The sequence below is a fragment of the Phacochoerus africanus genome, chromosome 10 (genome assembly GCF_016906955.1).
Source record: "Phacochoerus africanus isolate WHEZ1 chromosome 10, ROS_Pafr_v1, whole genome shotgun sequence".
NCBI classification, from domain to species: domain Eukaryota; kingdom Metazoa; phylum Chordata; class Mammalia; order Artiodactyla; family Suidae; genus Phacochoerus; species Phacochoerus africanus.
The window spans coordinates 70,083,720-70,096,441 of NC_062553.1; the positions used below are offsets into that span (position 1 = coordinate 70,083,720).

General features: G+C 38.0%; 1 protein-coding gene across 8 annotated transcripts in view; it reads left to right on the forward strand.

Moving 5' to 3' along the window:
• MTHFD2L (methylenetetrahydrofolate dehydrogenase (NADP+ dependent) 2 like) overlaps positions 1-12,722 on the forward strand; it is a 118,427-nt gene that overhangs the window by 46,230 nt on the left and 59,475 nt on the right. Inside the window, exon 8 of one of the 8 annotated variants that reach the window (XM_047798248.1) lies at positions 7,781-9,005. The exons of the other annotated variants lie outside the window; for them this stretch is intronic. Within the exon in view, the coding sequence (XP_047654204.1) occupies positions 7,781-7,839 (59 nt within the window). The 3' untranslated portion in view covers positions 7,840-9,005. Of the gene's footprint in view, positions 1-7,780; positions 9,006-12,722 lie in introns of those variants that run through there. 8 annotated transcript variants of the gene reach the window in all.

The following is a 12,722-nucleotide window of genomic DNA, read 5'->3' on the forward strand; positions in this document are numbered from 1 at the left end:
CCTGAAAAAATAAACATTTGGATAATGGGAGATTTCGGGGAAGAAAATTGAGAATTTGTAACAAGTAAAAAGATTGCTACATTTCCATTTGCTCAATACTCACCTGGAGAATTTCAGGATAAAATAGGTAGATATTGATAAATTACAGTGAAAGTATAGAAAAAGCATGAATTAATATGAGAAAGAAGCTCCATATAACCAGACAATAGGAATGAGATATAACTAAAATGACCACATTGTGCATTACATGTGAGAAATAAACAAATGCATTTAGCAGTGGGCATTAAAGAAGGAGGTAGTGATCTCATGGCAGAGGTAGCTGGAACAGGGAGGGCCGGATCTTTGTTGTAACTAAAATGTCAGCAGTATGGAAGCAGTCCCACCTAGAAGTCAGGAAGAGTAGAAGGAAGAGCCATGTGTGCTGAATCAGAAAGATCAATGATGTCTGAGAGATGACAGTACAGAATATAATGATAAAATCTCAGAATGGGCTTGTAGGAGAAGAAGGTAAAAGAGAAAATCTTTATGTGAAGATCCTGGAGCATGAATATAATTAGCCTATATTAATATTAATCTCCCCCCTCTAGTTTCTCAAATTTGCATAGTCCTATCCTTGTAAAATAAACTATATATCACTTACTTGTTGAACATCTACCCACAAAATTCGAGATTTGGAGTAATTTAGAAGCTCAAATCTGAAAATTGTATCCTCAAACTGAATTTGGATTTCCCATCGTGGCTCAGCCGAAATGAACCCTACTAGTATCCATGAGGATGCGGGTTCGATCCCTGGCCTAGCTCAGTGGTTTAAGGGTGTTGCTGTGAGCTGTGGTGTAGGTCACAGACATGGCTTGGATCCAGTATAGCTGTGGCTGTTGTGTAGGCTGGTGATTCAACTCCTTGCCTAGGATCTTCCATATGGCTGTGGGTGTGGCCCTAAAAAGGCAAAAAATAAAAATAAAAATAAAATAAAAAGAAATATGAAGCTTCAAATTTTTCCTTATAGCTACCTCTGTGTTCACAGAGAGAATTAATTAGTTTCTAGAGCATTTTCCAGTACCATGGTTATAGCACTGAATATCTGTTTATGGCTGTCTTCACTGGACTCTAACAGGGACAGGATTTTTTTCTTTTTTCTTTTTGCTTGGTAGCCAAGTGCTTAGAATAATATCTGACACATAGTGGGTACTCAATAAATGTGTGCTGTATTCATTTTGAGATTAAAATTGGAGCAAGTACTTCTTCAAATTGATACATACTTAACTAAGTTTTTATGAATGTAATTTATAAAGATGAAATTATTAGTCTAGATATTGGTTGATTCATCTAGTGGTAGGTTATTTTTATTACTAATAGGTATTTCTACTTTGTCATTGTAAAGCTATAATAGAGGAAGATTTGGGAATTTCCCATTGTGGCTCAGCAGAAATGAATCCGACTGGTATTCATGAGGATGCAGGTTTGATCCCTGGCCCCACTCAGTGGGTTAAGGATCTGGCATTACAGTGAGCTGTGGTGTAGGTCGCAGACACAGCTCGGATCTCCAGTTCCTGTGGCTGTGGCGTAGGCTGGCAGCTGCAGTTCCGATTGGACCCCTAGCCTGGAAACTTCCATATGCTGCCAATGTGGCCCTAAAAGGACAAAAGAAAAAAAATGAGAGAAAGATTTTTTAATAAAGGAATAGTTCATATCAGAGTTACCTTGTGGTACAGCAGGTTAAGGATCTGTCATGTTGTCTCTGCAGAGGCTTAGGTTGCTGCTATGGCGTGGGTTGGATCCCTGGCCCAGGAACTTCCACATGCCGTGGGTGTGGCCAAAATATATATAGTTCATATCCTTAGATGGATGAATGGAATGATTTTATTTGAAAGGTTAAGATTAAGAAAATATGAGCAGAGAGTTTCTGCTGTGGCACAGTGGGTTAAGAATTCGACTGCAGTGGGTTAAAGGATCCAGCATTGCTGCGGCTGAAGTGTAGACCACAGCTGCAGCTCGGATTCAGTCTCTGGCCCTGAAGATTCCATATGCCATGAGTGCCACTATTAAAAAAAAAAAAAAAGTATGAACAGGATGAAGAAAGTAAAGAGACTGTTATATATATCCAAAATATAGTAAGAATTGAAACAGTTGAATGGAAGGAAGTGGTTTAGGGGAAGTCTAAATTGGCTTTGTATGAGGCTGAATGATAAAGCAGGGAAGCTAGCCAGAATAGGGCACCCATTCTAAGAGCGCAGTAGAAGACCTTCGGCCTGCCTGGATCTCATGCTTCCAAGAAACTGGGGGCTATCTTAAGTTTGTGAAAGTTCTGGAAATCTTGATTATCCAGGTTGGATAGGCAATTTTTTTGGCCAGACACTGTCCCAAGGTCCCTCCACCCATCTGAGTAAACTCTGGAATTAGCTTCCTTCAGAAGACAGGCTGCTGAGTCAGTGCCACCTGCACATTAACCTCTGGATGCAGAATGTCATAGCTGGTGAAAGCTGGTCCACTAAGCTGTCCTTGCCGGCATGATGAGTGAATCTTCACAGCTGTGACTGAAGCGTCTCTATTGCATCACTTTTAATGACAGACACTGTAATGTAAAACAGGATAAATAGCCAATTCAGTCGAGTAATTTGGAATATTCATACTTACTTGTCATAAAATGTAAGGTGACCAACCAGCTTTCTTACACTGTTTCTCCCATTGTGTTTTCAAGTTTTAGATACACTCCCATTACACATCATCCTAGGTTCAGAGTTTTCCCTCTGGTAGGTTTCTTCCTCCTTGGAGCCAGGTTAGTCATTTTCGGGATGCCCCGACACTGAGAAGGTCCATGGGTGGGACATGGAGATGCTCTGTACCCGCTGCAGTTTGTGAAGTTGGGAGTGGAAATTGCTCACTTCCAGCCCTGGGTGCTTCCCAAGTGGATGCCAGAATATTTCATGGTTTCACTAAACCTATTGTTCTTTCCACATCCTGTTTTTCATTTTTCATCATGTCCCCTTCGGCCTTTCCTTCTCTACTTAGAATTCCTTCAAGCCTTCCTCAGTTTGTCATTTATCTCAATTTTGTTGATGATTTCCAATGGCATAGAGTAGGCTAAAAGTATAGGCCTTGTTAGAGTAAGAAATCCAGAATTTAACTCCCAATTTCTTACTCTAACTTGTTAGAGTAAGAAATCCCAATTTAACTCCCAATTTAACTCCACACTGATTGTGTAACCTTGTCAAGTCATCCCATCTCTTGGAGCTTCAATTTCTTCAGTGTGAATAATATAACCTCTAACAGGATGTGGAGAAACGGGAACCCTCCTACACTGTTGGTGGAAATGTAGTTGGTACAGGCACTTAGGAAAATAGTATGGAGGTTCCTCAAAGACCTAAAAATAGAGTTGCCATATGATCCAGCAATCCCATTTCTGGGCATGTATCCAGACAAAACTATAATTCAAAAATATAGTGCACCCCCTAGGTTCATAGCAGCACTCTTTACAATGGCAAGACATGGAAACAACCTAAGTGTCCATCCACAGATGAGTGGATAAAGAATATGTGGTACATATATACAATGGGGTATTAATTTAGCCTTAAAAAAAGAATGAAATAATGCCATTTGCTGCAACATGAATGCAACTAGAGATTGTCATACTAAGTGAAGTAAGTCAGAGGAGAAAAACAAATACTGTATGATATCACTTGTACATGGAATCTGAAATATGGTACAAATGAACCAATTTAAGAAACAGTTTCAGATTCGCAGACATAGAGAACAAATTCATGGTTGCCAAGGGGGAGGGTACTGGGAGAGGGATGGAGTAGGAGGTTGGTAATAGCAGATGTAAGCTATTATACATGGAGGGGATAAACATCAAGGCCTTACTATATAGCACAGGAAACTATATTTACTGTCTTATGATAAACCATAATGGAAAAGAACATCTAAAAAGAGTATCACTGAATCACTTTGTTGCACAGGAGAAATGAATGCAACATTGTAGATCAACTATAATTCAATTAAAACATAAAACATAATAAAAATCTTTAATTCTTCAATCATAAAAAAATAACCTCTAACAATAGATTGTTAAGCCAGCCAGTGTATGTAGAAAACAGCACAGTGCCTCATATATTGCAGATACTCAATAAATGTTACATGCTAATTTTTATATACTAGTCTTTCTTAGGTCATTACATGTGAATATATGAACAATAATTTAGGAATACTCAATTGATTATTAACTAAATCAATGTACATTTTGGTTACTGTTGAGACTAACGTAGAATCAAAGTTGACTGGTCATCATAAACATACATAAATTAATCTAGGATGTGACTTACACATAAGAGACTAACTTCATAAAAGCTTTATTTTTACTGAAGATGTGTGACTTCTCATGATGAGGCCAGCCTTTGCTCACAGCCTGTACTCTGCTGTACCCAGATGAGTCCCTTGTTGTTTTTCTCTTTTGGCGCCGGCTGGATTTGAAAGGGGCTGGGAAAGGTAGAGGCACTTAGGCTAAGGAATTCGTTATCTCAGGCCCTTACCCATCCTCCCAGTCTCCATTCTTTCTTTCTTTCTTTTCTTTTTTTTTTTTCTTTTTTTTCTTTTTTTTGTCTGTTAAGTCTTTTTAAGTCTGTTCCCATGGCATATGGAAGTTCCTAGGCTAGGGGTTGAATAGGAACTGCAAGCTGCCAGCCTATACCACAGCCACAGCAACACAGGATCTGAGCTGTGTCTGTGACCTACACCACAGCTCACCGCAACCCATATCCTTAACCCACTGAGCGAGGCCAGGGATCGAGCCTGCATCATCATGGATACTAGTCAGATTCATTAACCATTGAGCCATGATGGGAACTCCTCCCTCTCTTTCTTTCTGCATCCTCTCCCATCCGCATTCCAGACCCAGCAATTCATACACAAAGCCTGGGCCATCAGATGGGCAAAGCGCCTCTGATTTATAATAAATCTGAGACTGTGTCTCGGATTCAGTCCCTGGCCCAGGAACTTCCATAAGGTTCGTGTGCAGCCCTAAAACAACAACAACAATAACAACAACACCCTTTGTGTATAACGAAGACTGTATATGTGTACATAGTATTAACATGTGTATATATTATATTTCGTACCTTACATGTGTGTTATTAAACAGCTTTAACATATGAAAGCTATGAGCATAATCTGTGACCCACCCTATAGGCCTGTTATCATTAAAAACAGATACCCTCTGAGGCTTTAGGGATACATAAAAGGAGATGACAATCCGTGGTGTAAAGAGAAAGGGACCAGAACATGAGGTAGAGTACTGTAGTAGAAGCATGCCTTTAAATAAGTTAGGAGGCTCTGGGTTCGATTTCAGTTTTAACCTTAAAAAAATAACATTTAACTCTCTGGGCTTCATTTTCCACTGTCATAAAATGGAGGTAGTAACACTAGTGGTACAGGCTGCTGCCATAATTTAGTGTCTAGGGCGTGATTGGTACATGGAACGCAGGTTCTCTTCCCTTCAGTCTGCTGTGTTGTGATTCTCTGACTAAAATTACTATATACCTTACAGGAAAATGTATCAACTAGCACAAAAAGTCTTAAGTTGTTGATGCTTTGGTATATATACCGTAGAAGATGTATATGAAGTTTTAGTCTTGGATTTTTTTCCTTGACCTGTGTTATTTTAAGCAAAAACATTCCCGACAAGTAGAACATCCAGGAAGCTTCCCAAGGTTTATTTTTCATTTGCTTGAGACTCTCATTTACATATTTTCTCAACTTGTTATAACAGTATGGGCTTATGAAAAAGGGGTTGCAGGCTTTCATCTCCACATGTTTTCACTTGATAGTATTAGTACATGATAAGCAGAGATTGGTTTTTTCCTGGGGAGGTTCTTCTCCTTCTGTCTCTCTCTCTCTATGTATACATATATCCTCCTAATTTCCATGAGTAATGCAGGTGTCAATAGCAGTATCAAAAGAACTGCTTCTGTAAAGAGCAGTTAAATCAAAGGGAAATATTATTACGGAGAAATACAGATTTATTTGAAATGTATTTTAAATTGCTTAGTGATATATTACTTATACTTCTACTTGGTTACATATGTATATATCACAAGGGGGGAGGGCCTTTTTAAGATATGTCTCTGGCCACTGGAATTATTGCTTTGTATGTTTTTATGACCAAGTCTAAGAAATTTGTGTCATGAAATATTTAAAATATGCATAAAAGTCAAAAGAACAATGTTAACATCTATACAACCACCAACCAGATTTGTCAGATCTGAATATTGTTTTGCATGTTTTCAATTTCTACCTGCTATACGATCATGCACCTTCTTTTATTCTGATTAACATTATGCTTTGGAGATTTGCCCATGTAAACACATGTAGCACTAGGTGTATGATACTCATTTCACTGAGTATCCATTTTCTGTTGATGGATATGTATGTCATTTCCAATTTATTGCTGTTATAAACAGTACTGTTGTGTGTAAGTCTACACATATTTCCTTGGGCTCATTCATTCTTTCAATAGATTTTAATTTTGTCACTACTTATATTAGGCCCTATATCAGGTGCTGAAACTATAAATTATAGTTTCAGCTCTTGGGAAATTTAGAGTCTAGGAGAGGAGAAAGATGTAACGATAAATTAGTGAATGCAATTTGTTGATACAGTACTAGAGGTATGTGTGTGTAGATATGTACCTATCTGGCTGGCTGTTATCTAGGAAAAGAGAAAGAGAGAGAGAGAGACAGCAGAGAGATAGAGAGACAGACCAAGGGAAACAAAGACAAAGAGACAAAGTCACTGAGAAGGGTTGACAGCTGTGTTTCACCAACTCTGAAGATGAAATGATAGAGGGGACCCCATCGCACAGAATGAACAGAAATCCCCTGGTAAGAAACAAAGAGAAGGGGACTTCTGGACTTAAAGCTGTAAAATGCTATGCGTATATTAAAAAAAAAAAAAAAAAAAAAAAACCAAAAAACCTGTTTCAAAATGATAGATGCCTATCTGTGCATGGTGGAAAATGAAGCTAAGCATTTAGGAAGGGCCAGAGAGAAAAATAAATGGAGAGATCTGGGTTTATCCTTCAGGTTATAGGTAACCTTTAAATAGTTGTGTTAGAATAATGTGATAATATTTAAATTTTAGAAGGGTTACTCTGGCTGAGATGAGACTGGAAGTAGCACTGATACAGTTCTGAACTAATATAGGAATAGTTGAAAATCAGATGGAGGAACAGAAAGTAGACTTAGAACTCTTTGGCTTTGGATCCTGGGCATATGGTGTTACCATTCACAAGGAAAAACATGAAGAAAAGATGCAAAGTTCAGGGTGAGGGGAAGATGAGAGGGTGGGAAGTGATGATGAAGCGCATTTGAACTTGTTGAGTTTGAAATAGTTATGGTATATATTCAGGTAGAAAAGTCCAATAGAGGAACAAGATCTGTAGCTTTGGGGAGAGGGAGAGTGCTCTATTCTGGACTGACAAGCCTGGGTATCCTTAGCATAATGATGCTGGACACTGAGGCAGGATAAAACCATTTAGAGTGAGTTCGTGTATACAAAACAACTGTTTATACAATCAATTCCATTCTCCTTCTCCTGTTATTATTTTGTTCCACTTCAAAATTCGCATTGTGATCCTTGAGAGGACTTTTCTACTTTAAATAAAGGCACCCAATATCATCCCATGTTAGCATGATGTATTTAAATTCTACATATTATTAAGGTATATTTTACACCTTACATGGGTGTTGTTGAACAATTTTTCTTTTCTTTCTTTTCTTTTTTTTTAAAGCAACCAAATTGTGTGGATTGAGCCATCCTGTCATGACTGAAGCAGGCTTGTTGGCATAAATTCCATTCGTTGCCTTTTTGTCTCCGCATAACCAGTGCTAATGAAGGATGGCCTATTCTTGTGGAGCGTTCACTTGGAATACTTGTCTTGTGTAAGACAATATTGTGGAGTTTTTTTCAGAAACTTGGGGGCTTCATACTTGTTGTTCCCTTGTAACCCTTACCCTTTACCATCTTTGAAAGTATTTTTTGAGTAACATAAGAAAACATCTTTGATAAACCATAATATACCGTATAGTAGAGACAACATTATACTCTAAAAATAGAATGATTGTCTTAATTTCATAAATATTGAATTTTTATATGCATAAATTTAAGCATCATTACTAAATGTTTCTCTCAGCTTGTATTTTCTGTTTGGACTTGCATTTCTAATAAGTACATTGTGCATTTGTCATGATCATCCAGTGCCTTTGCCATTCAATGCATTCAATTTCCATTATATGGCTAGGCTAAGTTTCCCAGTTGACCTGCTTTTTCCAGCCTTAATTCTTACAGCTTACGGTATGTTCATATTATTTTTTCACCACTGAGTGCCTGATTTCAGTAACTATGTATTTCTCATTCTTACTATTTAATTATTTTAATGCTTTGTAAAACAAGAACAAATTATTTTTTTCAGTCTTTTATGGTCTGATTTCTGAGTCTGGGCTGCTTAAGTTTTGCTTAAAACATCTATTGACTTAAATTCATTCATATATTTTTTAAACTAGGACCTTAATGAAAGTTCTACATGCTTTAGATATTCCCTATAGTTTTTCCTGGCCATTTGGGCTATTTTTCTGGTCAGTCAGTCTATTTTTTTTCTATGTATTATTTTACTCCAGTGCTGTTCATTCTCCTCTCCAGAAGGTCTAGTCAGGGTAGACATGATCATGATATTCAGTATCTACATGCCAGTAGGGGTTAAATGCCTTCTGTCCCTCTGTTAGCAAATTATTATCTCTGCGTTAAAAATCGGTAAGTCTAGGGCATCTGATCCACATCTAATAAAGAGTGGTGTCTAAAACCATGATATCTTCTGGTATATCAATAGATGATTTAAAATCTACTCTACAGCCCCTGTGCCATTTTTGAATGTGCTCCCTGAGTGTTATGACACACTTCAACACATGACTCCAATAAATGCTGCCTGGACTACACTGAGAGGAGATGTAAGGCATTTTTTTTTTTACTGTAACTTCAATGGACTTACCGCTTTCTAGTTTATTATTTTTTTAGTAGACTTTATATGAGGCTGTATCAACTCATTGTTTATAGTGGTAAAAAAGCTGTTTAAAAACCCCCATGTAAGATAAAAAATATGACTAAATATTATGTAAAATTAAAATACATGATGCTATGGGTGCCTTTAAAGTAGAAAGTATCACATTGCAAATTTGATAATGGGTGCCCTTATTTACAGTAGAAAGCATCACATTATGGATTTTTGCAATGTAACAAAATAATAAAAGAGGAGAAGGAGAATGGAAATACAGAAGACCTAGATGATCTATGTGATGAGTAAAGAAGAGTATGGATTACAGTGGGGCAGCACTGAAAGGGACTGCATTAAGGGGACAGTACTGAAGGTGCCTCCCTCTGTATTGTGACCTCCGGTAGTCAGGAACATGTCTTATCTTTGTATTTCTTGCACCTAGTGTAGAACCTTACACTGGAGACTAGAAAACTCATTGCTCAATGAATAAACTTCCTTCTGTAGATGTCAGGTGCTAATCTTGGTTTAAGCTTTTTTTCCTAAAACTTGAGGAGAGCCTCGATAGGGGACAACGATCTCTTCAGGATCCATTCAACCTTAGGTTCTCCTTAATACCTTGTTTGGGGCTGTTCCACTTTGCAAAGGCTTAATATGGCATTGCATCAGCACCACTGACTCAGAGCTTACACCTGCAGAATTCAAAGGTAAGGCAGGGAGGAGGCAGTGAAACATCTGAGAAATGATGACTGTCTGCAATGAAAGAACGAGAAAATACTATCGCTTTACTTTCCAGTGTGGGTAGGCATTTGAGCCCTTCATTGGTGAGGTCATCATTCCTGAGGGATATTCAGATGGTAGGGTATTGCTGAATGTCTCTTCCAAACATGTGTTGACTGGCAGAGAGTGAAATGCTTTCATTAGATCTATAGTCAGGCATTATTAATCTTGGCTTGACAATAATATCCAATTAAAATCTAGGAAACTACTTTTTTTAAAAATCAGAGATAAAATGTCACACACCAACACTTGTGTAATAATCTGTACAGAGGTGGTGTTTGAAATGGGCTATGGAGAATCTGACTGTGCACCTGGCTACCTGCTTTAGGTGTGGCTTTGCTTCTGAAGGAGATTGATGAGAAAGAAGGAATCACTGTGTTGCCATAGATCTCCTTAGGCAGCTTTCTATGAAAGTTCTTTCTTTTTCACCCATTTATATGGTCAGAGAAATGTTTCTGGCTCTGTCTTAAGTACATTTCCTCCCAAATTTATTTCTGATTTGATTAATTAATAATTGCTTAGTTTAGAATGACTTACCTTTGTTACAAAACCTGAGGATTAATGGGTACTATGAACAAGTGTGGGATTTATGACTGTGGTTGGAACAAATTTAAATAAGGCATAGTTCTTCCCTGGGTACAGATTGCAAGCAATCTACTATTAGTATCTTACTAATATGTGCCCTTTAGAGCAGATAGTAATCAATATCAGGGATTACATTGCAGAAAAGGGACAGGTTCATTTCAATCATGTTTCTATTGTATGTGTTGTGTAATTCATACTTACTCTTATTTAAAGATAAGCAGGAAGATTTCTCATCTCTGTAAAACATACACACACAAAAAAACAAAGGACACATAACTTGTATCTTTCACAGGACAATTAGTCAGCATAGTCCAAAAAATATGATACACAATGTCAGAATAAATGAGAATCCCTCCTAGTATATTAAGGGTAACATAAGTTTTTTTAGGCTATCAAGATACCACCCCAAATTTACTTTTTTTTGAATAAAACTACTTTAAAGAATTTCCCCCTCCTCTACTTTATGATCAGTTTTCTGACATTTTAGTTAGTGGAAGCTCTGCAAAGGAGTACTGGATGGCTTGGAAAGAACTTAGAAGATAGTATTAATTTACTGTGGGCACTAGCTGAGGTAGTAAACTTGAGTAAATTTCTTCAAATACAAATAGATAGATTTTAAAACTTGTTTTAGATATAAGCTCCCGAAGAGACATTATCTCAGTTCTCAAAATACTACATCTAGGAATGTATCCTGAAAAGAATTATAAGGAGGCTTTCAGAGATCTGTTCAAGGATCTCCATCACAGATTTATTCCTGATAGCAAAAAGTTGGAAATAGCCTAAACATCCAACAGCATGGGAATATTTAGTGAATGATGGTGTAGTGTAGCAATAAAAAGGAATTTGGGGGGTTCCCTGGTGGTCTAGTGGTTAGGACTGGGTGCTTTCCCCACTGCAGCCCGGGTTCAATCCCTGATCTGGAAATAGATCTCACATTAAGCCACTGCATGTGGTGGCTAAAAACAAACAAAAAAAATTTATGACCAATTATATTTTGAAAAATCATTATATTAGGTTGCAGACATGATTGAAATTTAAGTGTAACCACACACACACACCACACACACACACACACACACACACACACACACACACACACTGACAAATAGGAAATAAAGATGAAAAATTACAACCTAATATTGATTCTTTCTTTATCTTTCTCTGAATTTTCCAAGTAAATTCTTCGAGAAGTACTGATTTCACAATTATAAGATGAAATAAAAAATATTAAGATGATCCATCCATTCACAGTCTGAGGCAAGATTCTGCCTGCTGTCCATGTTGTCTTCTGGGGCTGTTAACCTTTTAATATGGAGGAGCATGGGCATGGTATACTAAGCCGAAATGACTTATCTCCTGCAAAGTACCAAACATGCTAATTAAATGGCTTTTCTTGGAGAAAAGAAGAAATGAAAAAAAAATGTAAATTAAATGGATATGTAAATTATATGTCAATAAAGCTTACAAAACAAAAGAAATGGGAAACTGAAAGAGCTAGGGGTGTTGAAATTGAGCATAATTTTGGTTTTTAAATTAATTTCCAAATATATAGTAGAAAAAAGTCATCTAGTTTTCAGTTATCACCAAGAGGAAGGACTGGGGCAAGAACATGACAAAAAGAGGTAGGAAGGGAAAAATTCTACCTGCTCTCATTTGAGTTCCTGAATTCTGCCTGCTGTTCTGTCTTTGTTTGTTTTTAGGGCCACACCTTCAACATATGGAGGTTCGCAGGCTAGGGGTCTAATCAGAGCTACAACTGCCAACCTACACCACAGCCTCAGCTATGCCAGATCTGAACCACGTCAGTGACCTACACCACAGCTCATGGCAACGTGGGATCCTTAACCCACTGAGCGAGGCCAGGGATCCAACCCGCAACCGCATGGTTCCTAGTCAGATTTGTTTCCTCTGCGCCACAGCAGGAACTCCTCTGCCATTCTGTCTTGGGCTTTCCTTGCTGCTGAAGCTTTTTCCTCTTTCCTCAAGCTCCTGGAGCTATTTAGATGCCATTAATACCTTGCTCTGCTATAATCAATTGAGGACAAAATCAGATTTGAACTGAAGCAAGCTTTGTAATAGAGGCACACTCATTTTTTTTTTGTCTTTTTGTTGTTGTTGTTGTTATTGTTGTTGTTATTTCTTGGGCCGCTCCCCCGGCATACGGAGGTTCCCAGGCTAGGGGTTTAATCGGAGCTGTAGCCACAGGCCTACGCCAGAGCCACAGCAACGCAGGATCCGAGCCGCGTCTGCAACCTACACCACAGCTCACGGCAACGCCGGATCGTCAACCCACTGAGCAAGGGCAGGGACCGAACCCGCAACC